Genomic DNA, 18,263 nt, shown 5'->3' with positions numbered 1-18,263 from the left:
TCAAAGGCATTTGGAAGCCAAGTTGACCACCAGAGGTTCTTGCAGGGGTGGAGCCTGAACCCAGGGCCTCTGCCTTCCTTCTGTCCTAGACACATGGGGGAAAACCCACAGAGGCTTTACTTTTCGTTGTTTGTTTTTGGAAACCATGTGGGCAAGTATTGTTTTTTAACACAGTTTCTTTGCAAAAATAAAGGAAATAGTTTGTTTATTTATTTATTTAGAAATATTTTATTCATTATGCTATTACAGTTGTACCATTTTTCTTCCTTCCCTCCACCCTGCACACCCCTTTCCACCCACATTCCCCCGCTTTTGTTCATGTCCATGGGTTATGCATATAAGTTCTTTGGCTTCTACATTTCCTACACTATTCTTACCCTCCCCCTTTCTATTTTCTACCTACTTATTCTCTGTACCTTCCCCCCCCCTCCCTCTCACTCCCCTGTTGCTAACCCTCGACGTGATCTCCATTTCTGTGGTTCTGTTCCTGTTGTAGTTGTTTGCTTTTGTTTTTGTTTTATGTGTGGATGTGTGCCGCAGCCCACTGCAGCAGGCGTCGTCACGAGGTGAGGCGAGGGACTTAAAAAATGAAGAGGACCATAAGCTCTGATGGCATATGGCGAATTTATTCAAGCAACAGCTGTCTTAAATACAAACTGTTAATGCCTAAAGCAAGACTGCAGGGAACTAGAAACAATGTTGTTTTTCAAAGTTCGTGCACTCCCTTAAGCTATCAAAAGGGCAAGAAGTTCTCATAACCATCTGGGAACATGACACCTGCGCCAGGGTCTTGTTGTGTCTTTCAAGGCTGGGAACTAGAAGGTTAGGAAAGTGTCAAGGTACCTGCTGGCTCCAGGGACCAGAAACCAAGTTCATCCACCATTCTCACAGTGGAGAACTCTGTCCTTGGTCCCATTATGGCCTGGCGGGCCCCCACATTTCCCCCTTTTTTATTTTATATAGCGCACTGGCTCTATATCCTTTGTCATGTTCAGCTTATGTTTTTTGAGGTCTACGTATAAGCCACCGATTTGTTTGATAAAAAGCCGAATAATGCAAGGTATATACAACAAAAGCAGAATAACAAAGATACCAAAACCTATCTAATTATAAAGAATATGTCTAAAAGAGGGAAACTGCTTGGATAAAGCGGACAAGAAATTCTGAGCATCTCGAGCAATATCTATGTTTAAAGGAGGGGCATTTATCAAATCTTGAATTTCTTTATGTAACATAATAAGGTCTAAGGAAGAATTGCAATTATGCCAAATCCCTAACAAATGATTGCAAACCTTTTCCCATGGAAACTCAGTTGAATTATAAGAAAAGGGGTAACACATATATAGGAAAACATGAAATGACATTTTAAAGATCGAACCTCAAGCGAGTTTAACTCTTAGTATTGTTAATATAAACAGGGACAAAGTCATTATCGTTCTAGGTTATAGGATGTATCATGGGAGGATTAGGGACAAAAGTCTAATATTCTTCAGTCTTCACTTGAATTTTCAGCATCTATAAAAGGCTCAGCAAAATCGCTAGGCGTTGGATTCTTCTCCGAGCTCGCTCCGGGTGGTTGAGACGAGGTTGTATTGTCAGGCGTGCTAGCCGTCTCCACAGCCGGCTCATCTTGCTTCTGGGCATGTCTGACACAGCGTTCGGGAAGCTAACGAGGGGCTTCTGCATCTGTTGGAAAAATACAAACATGCCTTCTTCCCCATGGGAGGGGTCAGGTCTATGACGAGACCCATCTATGGGGTCTCTCTAATAAACTAACGGGTAATGCCGCATACGCGGCCCCCAATGCCGATCAGCTGCGGAGCGTCTCTCTACATCTAAAGTTAAAAAGTTAAGAACAAATAAGGAATGTGACACTAACAGTTTAGGAGAATGAGGATCATACCATCTAGGGACTTGAACCCTGGACCCTCAGATTAAAAGTCTGATGCTCTACCGACTGAGCTATCCAGACTCCGCTTGACCTGCTAGATCTCCCCAAACTACTTCGTCAGGGTTTGGCGGCCCCGATTGAAAAGTCGCCACCTTAAAATCAGGTTCCTCAAACCGCAGCGACTCCCAAGGTATTGGAGGCGGAGCAGTCAGCACTGGAGGTGCAGGGCCAGAAAGATTCTCTGCCAATCTAGTGGCTCGCAGGCTGCTGCGAGTCCCACGTTCCCATTTTTCAAACTCAGAATCTCCTCTAAGACAATCTCTCACTAGTGTCCACAAAGAAAATGCATCAACAGGAGTTTTCTCTGGGCCGTGAGCACGGTAGTGCTCACGAATATGTTCTCCTACCTTTTTCCAAATTTCCATATTAATAGTACCTTCTTCCGGGAACCAAGGGCAAACTTGTTGAATAAAATCTACAAAACGATGTATTTGACTCTTAGAGGTAGTAATGCCTCGCCCCCTCAATAGGGAGCAAAGGACTTGTTCAAAAAGTCCCCGATCTGATGAATGTGAAATCCCCATGATTATGAACTCTCCAACCCCGCTCCCTGCTACTTTTATATTTAACTTACCGGGCCCCCGTAGCAGCGGTCCTCTCGGGCTCCCCTATCCTCGTGATTAGGACTCTTCAGGTCCCCCCAGACCCCCTTTTTCCGGGTCCCTGTTATTCCGACCCCCTTTTTCCGGGTCCCTGTTTTTTGGACGCCACTCTGCCGCAGCCCGCTGCAGCAAGCGTGGTCACAAGGTGAGGCGAGGGACTTAAAAAATGGAGAGGACCATAAGCTCTGCTGGCAAAATGGCGAATTTATTCAAGCAACAGCTGTCTTAAATACAAACTGTTAATGCCTAAAGCAAGACTGCAGGGAACTAGAAACAATGTTGTTTTTCAAAGTTCGTGCACTCCCTTAAGCTATCAAAAGGGCAAGAAGTTCTCATAACCATCTGGGAACATGACACCTGCGCCAGGGTCTTGTTGTGTCTTTCAAGGCTGGGAACTAGAAGGTTAGGAAAGTGTCAAGGTACCTGCCGGCTCCAGGGACCAGAAGCCAAGTTCATCCACCATTCTCACAGTGGAGAACTCTGTCCTTGGTCCCATTATGGCCTGGCGGGCCCCCACAGATGTTAATGATTGTGAGTTTGCTGTCATTTTACTGTTCACATTTTTTATCTTCTTCTTCTTAGATAAATCCCTTTAACATTTCATATAAGGACTTGGTGATGATGAATTCCTTGAACTTGACTTTCCTTGAACTTGACCTTATCTGAGAAGCACTTTATCTGCCCTTCCATTGCAAATGAAAGCTTTTCTGGATAAAGCAATCTTGGATGTAGGTCCTTCCTTGCCTTTCATGACTTGGAATACTTCTTTTCAGCCCCTTCTTGCCTGTAAGGTCTTGAGAAGTCAGCTGACATTCTGATGGAACTCCTTTGTAGGTAACTGTCTTCTTTTCTCTTACTGCTTCTAAGATTCTCTCCTTATCTTTAATCTTGGCTAAGGTAATTATGATGTGCCTTGGTCTGTTCTTTCTTGTATCCAACTTCTTTGGGACTCTCTGAGCTTCCTAGACTTCCTGAAAGTCTGTTTCCTTTGCCAGATTGAGGAAGTTCTCCTTTATTATTTGTTCAAATAACTTTTCCCCTTGCTGCTATTCCTCTTCTCCTTCTGATACCTTTATAATTTGGATGTTGGAATGTTTAAAGATGTCCTGGAGGTTCCTAAGCATCTCCTCATTATTATGAATTCTTGTTTCTTCATTCTTTTTTGGTTGGGTGTTTCTTTCTTCCTTCTGATCCACACCATTGATTTGAGTTCAGTTTTCTTCTCATCACTTTTGGTTCCTTGTGCATTTTTCTTTATTTCATTTAGTGTAGCCTTCATTTTTTTCATCTAATTTGTGACCAAATTCAACCAATTCTATGAGCATCCTGATTACCAGTGTTTTAAACTGTGCATGTGATAGGTTGGCTACTTCTCTGTTGCTTAGTTGTATTCTTTCTGGAGCTTTGATCTGTTCTTTCGTTTGGGCCATTTTTTGTCTTGACATGCCTGTTACATAGTGAGGGGTGGAGTTTTAGGTATTCACCCCATCGGGGTAACCCACATTGCTACGTTGTGATGCTGTATGTGGGGGAGGGGTCTGAGAGGGAACAATGGCACTTGCTCTGCTCTCTGCTGGATTCCAGTCACTTTCTCCACTCCCCCCAAGCAAATTGGGCCCTTCTGGTGCTGATTCCCAGGTGGGTGGGTTTGAGTATGTTCTAGGACACTGTGGGTCTTTCTAATGAACTATCCTGTGAGACTGGGAATTTCTCCTGTTGCTGCCTAAACCCCCATGGGTGTTTTCAATCAGTGGTTTGAATGGCTTTATTTCCCTCTACTGGAGCCCTGGGTTGTGCGATCTGTCTCACTCCCCAGGTGTTTCTTCCGTTTTATCTGCATGCAAATGTGGGACCACCTAGTCCAAAATCTGCTGCCTCACTGGCCCTGCCCACTGCTGCCTTGCTGGCTAGCTGCAGCCTTGTGCACCCTGATCCACAATCCACCTCACTGGGTCTGCCAGTCGCCGCCTTGCCATGAGTCCTCTCTGCCCAGCTGCCTGTCTCTGCCCCTCCTACCAGTCTGGATGAATATGTTTTCTTTAACTCTTTGGTTATCAGACTTCTATACAGTTTGATTTTTCTGACATTTCTCATTTTTTGTTTTTAAAATGTTGTTTTCCTTGTTTTGGTTGTGCAAGGAGGCACAGTGTGTCTGTTTATGCCTCCATCTTGTCTGGAATTCAGGAAGTAGCTCATTGATGAGATCCCATTCTCCATTTGTGATACTTTCTGATTACTTTCTTTGAAAACCAAGTCTCCTCAGTTACACACCTTTATAAGTCTTATAATCCTGGTGGAAGCATGGCTTCCAAAATCTAAGCCTATTGGAAGTAGTGGTTCAAATAGTTTTATTAGTAACAGTGACAGCATATTTACATTTACAGTTTGGAAGCTTTCTATGGGGAAAATCTATTGACTTCATTAAAAACAAAAACAAAACCTTTCTGATTGTCTAGCCCAGTGATTTTTAGTGTGCCAGAAAATTTTAGTAATTAGTTTATGTGTGCCACAAGATGGAAAAGGTTGAAAATCACTGGTCTAGCCCATCGAACTAGAATATGAAAATGATTTGGAATAGCATTTCAAGATAAAGAATTCTAGCCAATTTTTCTTATCAGATGCCTTTGAAGTATCTTCTTATAGATATTTAAAAGGAATTTTGTTCAAATAGTACATATCTTAAATAACCGATTTAAACTGATTTTTGCATCCATATTCAAAAAAGAATATCTGGAAAGGATACATTTTCATTTTATGATGGTTTAAAGCATTGGTTCTCAAAATATCCTTGAACCTGCAGTATCACCATCACCTGAGATACAAATTCTCAGGCCCCCCCCCCATTTCTGGAATCAGAATCTCTGGGATGGATTCAGCATCTGTGTTTTAACACACCCTAGAGGCAATTCTGATGCAAATTGATGCCACTGTTAGGCTAGGGCATAAACGTCTTGAAAGCTGTTTGATGCCAGGTACCTCATTTTGGACTTGGTCATCCTACTTTACCCAAGAATGAAAACAAGAGTTTAAGCTCTATAAAGCAGGGGCGTTCTTCTACAATTTGTTTTCCTTGCCAGCTAACCCTGAGTCCATAGTGGACACTCAGCAGTGGCATGGAATGAATGAATGACTGTGGAATGATGTGGGGAGTTCATAGGAATGAATTGTTGTGCATAAAGATCTTTTAATGGAGTGGATGAGGAGACGAGTGGGTGACCAGGCTGGGGCTGTGATGAAATGCATGGATGGATTATGACAACCGAGCCCCTAAACCTTGAAAAGGTGATGGTTGTCCCCCACTTAGAAAATAAAAATCTGGAAAATGTATACAAGAATTTTAAGGACATCTGCCCTATTTCTGATTTCTCCTTGAGTACTATGTTGGAGCTCTTAAAAACAATAAATCTGAAGTTCTTCCTACACTTCCTGGCCCTTACCATGCTGAAGTGCTAAGCATGTGCCTGGTGTGCCTGTCAGAGATGCTCAAGTAGGAAGCTGACCTGACCACGAGACACACACTCTTCATCTTTGTGAATGACTTTGAGAGGACAAGTGGTATTCCACAGACAGTCCTCTTTTCTCCTCCTATGTTTCCAAAGTAAGTGTGAGGCTTACAGAGGCAGAAAACTTGTGTGCCCTGATCATGCTCCCCCCCTTTTCTCCACATGTGCCCAGGAAGGCGGAGCTGTGGTTTTCTAACTGGAGGTCTCCACTAGCCAGAACTCCTGTTACCCTGTCCGGCATCAGCACCATCTGATCCTCACTGGGACACAGGGAAATCTGTGACATCTCACAGACGTCTCAGGAGTGGGCGACAGCTGCAGCTGTGGTCCAGCCTTCACAAATTAGCAGTGATGCATTAGTTGGTGGGGCATTGTAGCTCTTGTTTAGGACAATGTGTTGAGGTTTGTGTTGCTGATCAACCCCGCCTTCTGCTTTTCCAGACTGTGGGAGTGGGAATTTGTGAACACAAGGAATGGCATCTCTTAAAGCTTTCTCCTTCCTTCAGGAAGGGCAGCTTATCTGTAAGGATTCGAAAGTATATACTAAGAAACAAATGAACCCATCATTTCCTGGGATGAGGGAAGAGAGAGAGATGTCACCTAGTTTCTTCTGCTTGGAGACCTGGATTTCAATCCACTGTAAACCTTAGCAAAAAGGGCCTGCTAGTTTTATCCTTTTCCCAGCTGGTGTTTGCGAAGACCGACCCCTTTGTTGTGGTCAATGATTGGTTTTACAAAGGAGAAAGTGGAGTGTGATGCTTTGGGAACCGAGCATGTGAACAAGCACCTCCACTGTCAAGCCCAACATGGGGCAGATGCCTGGGTCCGAAGCCTGGTCAGTGTTGGTGTCAATGTTGTGTTGTCAGTTGAATGGCTTTGTCATCTTTCCCAATTTCCTTGCTGCTCAGGGTCTCTGGTAGCACTGCTTTCTTGGGTTCATTGATGATCCTTTCTAAAAGCAACATCTTTGGTAGCAAAATCATTACTGTAGAAGATGGAGATTTTAGGTTGTTTCTAGGGGTGACTTTAAGGTCCCACCAACCCACTGAGGGGCTATAGCAAAGTTATTACTGCAGCTTGGCCTTAATGTTTGGACTTGGAAGCCAAATCCCGTGTCTCTTTCATCACCTTCTGGAGGAAATTATTCTGTGTTTTACAGTGGTCATAAGCCAAGGGCATACTCTGAACTTTTTTTTTTTTTACTTTTTATTTTATTGTGGTAAAGAGTACACTCTTTTAAAACTTACAGTCATATCTGGGACCTGAGCCACAGTTGCCAAAAGACAAAGTAGTTTCTGGTTGTAGTTAGAATCCCTGATCCCTAAGAAATATATAGCTCACTTTGTACATCAGTAGAAGATGAGGATGGGAGTGGGAGGGGAAGGTGAGGACCCATATAGAGTCTCTGGCTAAATGGAGATAGATTCTGGAAACTAAAAAAAGAAATTCTAGCTAAGTAAGGGATAAGACCCAATGTCTGAGGGACAAGCGGCACTTATATGGGACACAACTTTCGGGGAGGTATCCACTGCCTTTGAAAGGAGAGGTACCAGTGTCCCTCTGAGAAGGTGATCATGTTTGAGTTTTGAAATGTAAATATCCTGCTGGATTCTACTTGCCGGTTCTCAATTTTTTTTCATTTTTTATTGTGATAAAATACACATGAGATTTACTGTTTTAGCATTTTTAAGTGTACAATTCAGTGGCTTGAGTACATTCACAGTGTTGTACACCTCTCACCACAGTGCCTTTCCAGACCGTTTTCATTAACTCCAACAGAAACGCTGCACATTGCACAACAACCTCCCTCCCCCAGCGGCCACCATTCTGCTTTCTACGTTTATGAATTGGTCTAATCCAGGTGCCTCATATAAGTGGAATTGTATAATATCTGTTTTTTCATCTGGCTTATTTCACTTACCATAATATCATCAAGGTTCATCCACGTTGGAGCAAGTGTAAGCATTCCCTTTCTTTTTAAGGCTGAATAATATTCCATTGGATATATATGCACCACATTCTGTTTATTCTTCCGTGAATGGACCTTTGTGCCGCTTCCACTTTTTGGCCGTTGTGAATAAAGCTGCTATGCATTTGGGTATGCAAGCATCTATTTGCATCTCTGCTTTCAGTTCCATCCTTTCCCTTTAATATACTGTAAAAACTGTCAGAGTTTGGGATGCAGGACAAAGAGAGCCACAAATTTAGTCCTTGGTGACAGTAAGTGGCAGCCAGCAGCCTGACAGTGCTATGGAAGTGTCTCATCCCACAAACCTAATTAAATTAAACACCCAGTTGGCCAACCCCATTGCGTTCCAGCCAGACAATTTTTCCAAAAGCTCATTAGCTGCAAACTTGGGAGCTTTACCAGCAGATGGAACTTTTTCCCTTAGATTTTCAGTAATTAGACAAGAAAGGTCTTTCAAACTTTAGACCTCAGATGGAAGATTTTATCTTACTCACCAATGCATCAGTTTCCTTGCCCTCGGTGAAAATATACAGAGATCAACCTTTTCAATTTTATGATGCAATGATATAAGATTTCAGTGTCATTAAACTGTGACTCTCAGGAGGGACACTGGGTTTAGGGAAACTTTTCTGATTTAATGTTAACAATTGCTTTTCTTTTTTTCTGTTTCTTATTTCAGATATAAAAAGTTGAGGCATTGGAGGAGCACATTTGATTCCCCTATGTTTTGTAGGTTGTACAAAACGAGACAAGTATGGTCAGTAACGTCGAGGATACCAGATAGGTGACACTCCTGTGACAATTAGGAAACACTGTCCTGCAGAAGTTCACACAGCCTGTGCCCTAGAGTTATGTCAGCATGGGCCATTGGAAGAGCCTGTGCCTTATACTGCAGATTCTTCTATGGGGAACACATTGCAAATAAGACTTCAGACCTTCTATAGCTGTCTTTATTAGTCACGGTCTCCTCTTCCCTCTCCAAAAAGGCCATTATTGCACTTCATTTTGTCTGTATTCCAGCAAATGTGTGATTTATAATAATCTTGTTCTTTGTGGATTACACTCAAAAGGAGCCCTATTATTTTCCAGGACTTCCTTTTTATCTATAGTCATCTTGAAATTACCTAATTTGATAATGGACAGAGATACATTGCTTGGAATGTGGTTGGTTAATAAATGTGAACAGAGAGACCAATTTGTGATTGATCAGTGTAGCATTATTTTATTATCTCTGTGTGCAGCCTGTGTGTATGTATATATATTATGCATGCATATATGTTCATGTATTATTTATACATTTTTCCACCTCCTGAGGACATGTGTTTTGCTCCGTTTCCACAGATTCCTCGTCCTGATCCAATCTAAATTCTCCACGTCTTCACCTAACACTCCTGATGTCTATTACCTTCACTGAACCCATTTCTTCTAGAGAGGAAGTTTCCCTCAGTTTTCTCAGTGGAGACTACTTGTTTCTTCGTAGTCTAGGGACCGTTGGCCACTCTGGCCCTCCAGCCCCCCTCTGTCCTGGTGTGAGACCTTTATTCTTGAGGTTCCTGCCATCCACTGAATCCTCATTCTGCCTACTCTCCTGATGCTGCCATCTATCTGCCTGCCCCCGCCCCATTATTCAGGATGACTTCCATCCTTGACTCTTTCTGCTCTCAGCCTCAGCTCTAGCCATCGCCTTGAGTCTGTGCCCTCAACTATCCCAGATCCTTGACCTTCTCAACTGCAATGCACTGCAGCTGGGAGTCTCTGGGATTCTGCCTTCACATGGGACTTCTCACCTCTGTCAGGTTTTACATTCCAAAGTTTCACTCCCTGAGGGTCCGTATCCTTCCAGCTCTCTTCTGCTTTCACTTCAGCTAGTCTCTAAACTCACTCTTCAGCCTTTTCCCCAAATACTCATTTAACAAATATAGACACTGCTAACTCTGGGAATTTAGTGATGAGTGAGAAAGGACATGTACTCTGTGTTCATAGAGCTTTCAGTCCAGCAGAGGATAGAGGAATGAATCAAATGACTGCACAATGAAATACTATAAAGTTTCTGCTGTGCCAAGTGCTACAAAAGTACCAACTATGCTCATGGGGGGACCTTTCTGAATTAGGTGGGTGGGGAAGTGACAGTAGGGCTGAAGTCTGAAGAATGAATAGTTCGTGAGGGGAGGCAAGTCTTCCAGGAGGAGGGGCTTGCTTATGCAAAGGCCCTATGGTAGGATTTTTTGGGGGGGTGCAGGGCACATGGTGTATAAGAACCGAAAGATCCATTACTGGAGTCTAGATAGGAGAGTGTAAGATAAAGCCAGAAGGGAAGAAAAGGGCCAGCTTTTCAGGGTCTTGTATACCATGTCAAGGATTTATTTTTTCATTCCAGGAGACATGGAAGTCATTGGGAGTCATTGAAGGGAGCTGCCTCCAGTTTATGTCCTGTGCCCTAAAACTTAAGTTCAGTATACACTAACTAGTATTGCATTTCATACTATTGCACTTTTAGAAGCACCAGATTTAAATGCCCATAAATTCATAGGCATTTACCTAGGCTTCCTAGGCTACATAGTTTCACTCTTATCTGGAAGTCTCATATATTTTATTTTAATGCTGTAATTCTAAATATTGATGACTGAAAACATTCTTTATTTTTCCTTTATTTCATCTTGAGTACATCTGTACTTACAATGTTGTTTGGAGTCTTGGTTCCCAGTGAATCCATTTATAGTATTTTTGTGCAAGCACTTGCATAAGTCAAATGAAGTGCACCAGAATGTTAGGTCGGAAACTTAGGACACTTTTAGATGTTTAAACAGCACTGTCAAAATATTGGTTTTATACTTTACAAATCTTTTGTTATTTATGATGAAAAAATACCCTTTTTTGGTAGCAATATTGTATCTGCTGTTGAGAACCTCTAAGGGTTTAGGGATGAGAAAAACACATTACTACACTTGCCAGTTTGTGAAGAAGAAAATCCTTCCCTTTTTCCCTTAAGAAAACACTGAGACTGGGAGTATGAGCTTTGGGGGCAAAACCTACAGAAATGTGGGCTTTCCAGAGAATCACAGAGGCAGGGGGCGAGGGGGCTGGGTCACACCCTGCACTCATTTTTCTGTAGCTGGGGCCAAGCTGAGGCACAGCCCTAGGAGAGAGCTGCTTGTGTGGGTCGACAGTCTGCATGAGTAGTTGATTGCCTACTGGACACACAGATGAGTCTGAGTGTCCACGGAGTTCTCACTTGTGATTTTGTGAGAGAAACAAGCCTCTCCAACATAGATTAGGGACACATTGTTTTGAGATGAAATAAATTCATACTGAATTATAATTGTGCACAAATGGCACACAGTTGGCATAAAGGAAGACTATCTTTATAAACCAAAATTTTTTAGTTCCTTGACAGTATGCAAGGTCCCCACTGAGGGATTGGAACAGATGACCAGATGGAACCCAGATGGTTATCTTCCCTAATCCCACCATTTCAGTCAGAATGGGAGACGGAGCCTTAGAGACATCAAGTGATGTGCTGAAGAGCATACTGCTTACTGGGGCATAGCTGAGACTCAAACCCAGGCAGGCCTCTTGGTGGGAGTCCTGTGCTGCCTCTGCCGTGTGTTAGTCCTAAGATGCACCTGGTGTCTTTTCTTCCCTGGAACAGCCCAGCAGACCTGGATGGTCAGGGACTCTTCTGTCCTCTTCCTTGGTTTTCCCTTCTCCCTTTCCTTCTCTACTGTGGGAGTCGACAGTGATGGCAGCACTACTTCTCTGTCCCCTTCTTCCTGAGACATCCCAGAAGTGTCTGTGTATGTGTGTGTATAGCACTTGCTAAATTGACAAGGGACTTCTGAATAATTTAAACTTCTCTGCTTCCATGCTTGCTGAAGACAGAGATCAAGCCTGAGTTAGCTATTTTTAGCTATTTCAGTTTTCTGTTTCCCTCTCTGTCCGTACAGAGGAGGTCAATAAATGTTTGTTGGGGTTGTTATAGTCACCAGACCGAACATTATAATTTGTATGTTGGCATGATGTTGTCTCCCAAAAACAAAGTGTTGCCAGATTATTTTGCCTTGGGAGCTCTCTCTCATGTCTATTTTTTAATACAATGAATTTTATTGTATGTAAATCACCCCTCAATAAAAAGGTCATGTGCCTTCAGGATTATATATAGAAAGTTGTCCACATTCTAAGGGGTTGTGGCTGCCAGTAGCTGGCTAGGCCCCAGTCAAACATGCAGAATCATTAATTAGGGTCATTTGTTCCGCTGGGAGCTCAGCAGAATGTGTAAAACCTGCTCAGGAGAGAATTAATTCATCTTCCTCTCTGTACTTTTTCGAGTACCCCTAGCATGATTCTCAGAGCCTGCAGGCCTCATGCATATGTTCTAATGGGCTAATTGCTAAGGAGACATTTGTGAATTAATCTCTGACTTGAGCTAAGTGGTTTCCATTAATGGCTTTAATTCAGTGACTCCCATTCTTGGCCACACATCAGATTCACCGGAGGAGCTTGTTAAAAATAAGAGATGTTCGACTTCGCCCTCTCCCCAAGCTCAAGATTTTCTGGTCTCAGGGCAGAGGAGGGTGTCTCTGTTTTTCAAGGAAAGCTCTTGCGGTGATTGTATCTGGTGGTAGTCACCTTTGTGGGCCCCTGCTTTAAATTCATGCCCGCAGGCCCGTGTAGCCTCGTGTTTACTGAAAACATTTGAGCCCAAACCTGACAACCTGAAACCCGGTTCTAGACAGACAGCATCTCTGGAGTCAACTTTCCTGGTTCATTCATCTTCACATTCTCATCCCTGAATCTGTCCTTTCCTTGAACAGCCCCAGTGGCCCAAGGGTGAGCATTTGCCATGCTGTTTAGCACTTTTATGAACTTTCTGAAACATCTGGAAAATCTGCAGAGCCTTTTGAATTTCCATCGTGAAGATGACTGTGAATATTCTCTCTCTACCCTCCAGTTATCAGCAGTCTCCGGCGGCAGGTGTTAGGGACAGGCATTCTTTTAGTACACTGTGTGAGTGTGTGTTCTTGGCATTCTTCTGTGCAAACACATCATCTTTGCTCTTGGAGTTTTGAAAATAGATGAGTCACAAGCATCATTGTTTCAATGACATTTATCAATTAATTTTGTTTTTAGGGGGAACTCTGTAAACATCACTCAGTGCTGAGTATTACCACACAGCCTGTGTGTGTTTTCACTAAACAGAAGAATATGGCAGTCAGCACCAAGCAGAATAGCCAAGGTACCTCAGACTATGAAAAGTTAGAAAGGCTGGACAGGCTCTAGTGAAGGTCAGTGCAAGGTGTGCCCTGAGAGAGCACACTCACATTATCCCCTTGGTCAGACTGCGTTCACAAGCTCTTATTTCAGATAGTACTTTATAAAGTGCTTGGTCATTGTAAGGGGTACTCGGTGACTCAGCTGCTAAAGGGTGTTTTCCTGTCTCAGATTTTCTGCTTTTCTTGGCCTCGTCTTATTGTGTCTCTGGGGCCTCTGTGTTCCTTATCCTTTGGCCCATGGAAGCACCTGGATGGACTCCCCATGGCTGTCCTCCTACTGAAGGGTTATGAGAGGAGACACAACATGTAGGAAGAAGGGACACTCTGAGGAGGATATTGGGACAAGAGCCCCTGCCTCTACCGTTCCTAGCTTCCCCATTCAGGTATGTTACATGGAATCAACAGCTTATGTATTGATCAGACCAATACCACACACTTGAGCACTGATTAGATACTAGCATAGGATTCATCTGTGTAAGGATGACTCTACAAAGGATTGTATTTTATGACTCCAAGTGGACATTTTTCTTTTGTTTTTTCCTAGGGCTTGATGCATGGCAGATGTGGAATAAATACTTAGATGATTATTTAGGGGTGCTGTATAGCATAACTATTACCATTTTTGGCTAAAGTATCATCATTTTGTAGAGTAAAACTTGTTGTAGACCGCTCTGCCTGGTTTTAGGAATTGTATCTGTACCCCTTGTGGGTAAGGGTGAGGGACACCTTTGGAATGCCAGCCATAGGAGACAAAGCTTGTCTCTGGTAGCAAACGCTGCCTCAGTTTCCTTTCCCTGCCCCCAAAGCTTGGTCGGAAGTCAATGACGGGTAAGACCCCTCACAGCAAGGGGGCAACCTAAGCCAGACTCAATCACTTGGGAGGCCTTCATGGAAGGACTCTGGGGGCTGCAACAAAGAGCAATGGACATTTGCCCCCCAGTTTTGTCAAAGCCCAAATCCCCATGTTCTCTGGGAGAAGTGCTTCCTGGCTCTAATCCCCTTAAGCCTGAATACCTGTTGGGGAAGGGTGCAGCTCCTTGCCTTGCTAGAGCTGTGTCCTGGGGAAAAATCTGGCATCACACAGACTTCCTGATAAACCTGTGAAATCTGCTTTGCTAAGAGTGCTTTCATTCATATGTTCAGGGTCCGAGAGGAAATGAGTATGTCTCCCAAAGTTTCTGCAACTCTCTTCCTGACAGACACTGACTCAGACTCTGAAGCCCTCAGATACCTTTGAAATGTTATTTACTGTTTGATCCTTGCTGCCCTGTATTCCTTGTATTACAACCCAGTAAAAGGCTATGGAGCAGGGGACTCAGAGCCTTTTTCTCCTTGGAGAAACTGGCCGCTGCTGGCCTTTGTCTCCCCTGAGAAACTGGCCACAGCCCACTCCTCCTCCCCAAGGCCATTATTCACTTTTGTCCGTGGCACACGGGGGGACTCAAGAGAGAAGTTGCCCCCAGAAAAACTGACTTTCTTTTGAAGATGAAAGACAGAGAGAACACATCCTTTGCTAGGGCTTGTAGAAGATGAACCTCTATTGGATTTCTGTTTTCATGGCCAAATCCAAAGGACTGATTTATTTTCCATAGCACTTGGATCCAGGCTGACAGTAATCAAGCCTGACATGATAAAGATGCATTAGCAAGTTTAAAAATCATATGCACAGTTGTTTCAATATGGAGACACAGATCTTCTGCCCATTGACCATTTCATGCCTAGAGGCAGGTAGGTAGGTGGGAGAGTCTGAGCAACCTGTACCTCCTTAGAGAAGGCCTTCCAGCTGAAGACTGCTAGGACCCAAGCATAGGCCCACTCAGCAGAATCTCCAGTTGCTGGGGATGTAGAGGTATCTGCCTCCTGCATGTCTTGCCTCCTTTGCCTTACCAGAGAGATGCTGATATTTGAGTTTGCATCTTGAGAGGGTAGCAGGATTTCTTCCCACTTGTCACTGGCTGATGTGTTTAAGTAAGCTGCACGCTATTTTCTATCACAGGGACCAGTGGGAGGCACTGGGAGAAGCTAGAGTCAGCTACTTTGGCTGTTCCCAAGGCTGGGAAATCATTGCCACTGCAGGAGAGCGTGGATTTTGAGCTCATTTCAGAATGATGTGGATGCCATTTGCAAGAACTTCTTTCTTTCTTCTTCACCTCTCCTCTCTCCATGCATTTTCTCCTCCCCCTTGCCTTTCTCCTCCTTTCCACTCCAGCCTTTAATGGAATAAACCTGTGTTTGCAGTTTGACCAAGTCTCAGCATTCATACATGCACATAGACACACATACACAGCCAAATTGACAGAGATTAGTTTTGACTCATCTGTTTGTGAATGAAGAGGAGGTTCTTCCCCTCTGTTCTGGCCAACCCCCTTTTTGCAGCATTTTGAGAATGAGATCAGGGCCAGGATCTAACTGCTTGTCTCAGAAATAGCACAGATCAGAATTAATCTTAAGCTATTTGTTTTACTACCTCATTCGGATAATAAAAGGAAAAGCAGAGGACTGTTTGTGTTTTTTGTGTGGGGTTTTTTCCCGTGCATAACTTTGCACGGAGTGAATGAATGGTTGAGTGTGTGTGAAGGGAGAGGCTGAGGGGAGCTGCCAGTGGTTTTGCACTGGGTTCATGGTAATTACTGACAGAATGCAGGAGTTTCCTTGGATTCAAGTGGGACACGTTTTAGGATTAAATAAAATTGAAGAATAAAATAGGCCCGAGTGGTGTCTTAACACTTCCTCTCATACCGATAATTTATCAGGTGGTTATGGAACTACGTAATCCTTTACAGTGTCCAATTGTTTCACCTGTCAGCTTTTAATGTGTAGCTCACTCTCCCTCCCCTGTAGCCCCACAGAGTTTTGCATTATTCAAAATGAATATGCAGATATCATTCTCTGATAGCCACCGTGGTGCACGCACAAGTACAGGTATGTGTGAGTGACCCACGCACATGCACGCACACGGCTTCATTTTACCTAATCTTTTCATAAACTGGAATTTATCCACCAACCAGGGCCAGAGGGATGTTAACAAATACTCTGAGGAGACTGACACTTCTGACCCCTTTCAACCTCCAGTCCCTTTAGGATGTTAGCAGGTCTGAGAGGTATTTGTGGTCCTCTGGCATTGTGTGTGGTGGTGGTGTTTACGTTTTGTTCTCAAGGTTAATAATCATCGACTCTTAGCGTCTGTTTTATGTGTGAACATCCTATGAGCTGGACCACTACTCTCCCCTGTGAAAGATTAAATAGACAAATTAGAATGTTGAGCAAGCAGAGTGGTGTCAGTATCAGCCCGGTCTGCTACGTATTCATTTGACGGACTTCTGTGTGACAGGCATTCTCGGAAGGAGATGCCCGCCTGTCCTTTGTATCAAAGGTGATTACGTTTGAGTGCAGAGTGTGAAGGAGAGTGAGGATTGCTGGGTAGGTGGCCTCATGTATTTCCTTGGGTGTTCTTCACTTAAGTGGTTTCTGAAAGACTTAGAACTGCACCCCACCCCCACACACAGATGTTTGTAGAAGCACCAATTTGTGCTTTTCTTTTCCCCCTTATATTTTACTATAAGTTTATTGAAACAAATACAACTTGAGATCAACATTGTAAGACCATCTCTATCTAAAGGACTTACTCATTTGCCTGGATGAACTGTTAGGTGCTGAAAGAACTAAACTATAGCCAGATGTGCCTGGCTTCCAGAAATCTGTGGCAAAGAGAAGATGTGCTTGGTCCTAGAAATAATAGGACCTTTTAAAAAATCTTTATTAAATTTTGGGGGTAACATTGTTTAATAGAATTATACAGGTTTCAGGTGTACAGCTCTCTAATACATCATCTGTACACCGTGTGTTCACCATGCAAAGTCCAGTCTAAAGTTATGCTTTTCGATCGCTATTTTTCACATAGAAACAAAGTGAAGTAGTGGGTGTCTAGGGCAAGGGAGGGAATGGGATTACCTGTGCATGGGCACACGGGGTGTTTCTGAGAGGACAAAAATGTTCCAAAGCTACAGCGCGGCGGTGGCTGCACGACTCGGTAAAGTCATTTTTAGTCATTGGTTGGACTGTACATTTAAAATGGGTGAATTTTATGGTATGTAAATTATACCTCATTAAAGCTGTTAAAAATCGGTATTCCTGTTTTTGAGTGCCCTTGGGGCCTAGATTGCATAGAATATGAAAAATTGTATCACTCCAAAATTGTATCTGCTCTTTCCTCATTGAAGTGTTTTATCTTTAGTTGTGGAGAAGCTTCACCCTGAGGTGACAGGGCCAGATGAAAAGCCGGAGCCTGGATGCAGGAGTCTGCCCCAACCCCTGTGGGCCAGCAGCGAGGTTGCTGCCTACCGGAGGGAGGGCAAGGAGCCACACCAGGGGGCAAGGGCGTGAGATTTCCAGGCAGGCCCTGGAAGGCAGTTGGCACCATGTTTCCGAGCTGTGGCTACATGTGCCATAAAATTAAAAAAATAAACATCCCAGTGCTGTTCAGCCCTTAAGTGATGGTATTTTTCTCTTGTTTTGCAGGTTGTCTTAGTCTTTGCTCTCAGCATTGGTGCACTTGTAATATACTTCATCGATTCGTCAAAGTGAGTATTCAAATTCATTGTCGTGCCCTCTGTTTCTAACACAGTCGTGAGCCTTTACACCGATCAATGACTTACTTTAACGCTGAGCTCTGTGCGAACCTCCTGAGTGTGGAAGGCCTTTAGAGGAAGGCAGGGCTGTTTGTGCTGATTTTCTGAATGGGAAAGCAGGCTCTCACAAGGAAGGATTCTGCGGGCTATGAGAGGGAGGGAAGGGTATCTGAGTTCAAGCCATTTTGCTGGGTACTATTTATTTTTAAATAGCTGTTTCCTGATGAAGCATTTGCCCTGAAGATGTCAAGAGGTTTGGATGTGCATTTGCAACCTCTGAGAAGTTATAGTGACCAGCGGGTGAGGGGCTGAGCCATTCTTGCCAAGGTGTGAGGGTTCT

General features: G+C 43.6%; 1 protein-coding gene across 9 annotated transcripts in view; it reads left to right on the top strand.

Annotated features, from left to right (window-relative positions):
• KCNMA1 (potassium calcium-activated channel subfamily M alpha 1) overlaps positions 1 to 18,263 on the top strand; it is a 728,885-nt gene that overhangs the window by 359,332 nt on the left and 351,290 nt on the right. For all 9 annotated transcript variants that reach the window (XM_037056365.1, XM_037056367.1, XM_037056369.1 and 6 more), the window contains exon 3: positions 17,814 to 17,875. In XM_037056365.1, the coding sequence (XP_036912260.1) occupies positions 17,814 to 17,875 (62 nt within the window). The remainder of the gene's footprint in view (positions 1 to 17,813; positions 17,876 to 18,263) is intronic.

The sequence above is a fragment of the Sturnira hondurensis genome, unplaced genomic scaffold, assembly GCF_014824575.4.
Source record: "Sturnira hondurensis isolate 20B ecotype Veracruz unplaced genomic scaffold, ASM1482457v3 Scaffold0008916, whole genome shotgun sequence".
NCBI lineage: Eukaryota > Metazoa > Chordata > Mammalia > Chiroptera > Phyllostomidae > Sturnira > Sturnira hondurensis.
This window is presented reverse-complemented; position numbering and strand designations above follow the sequence as displayed.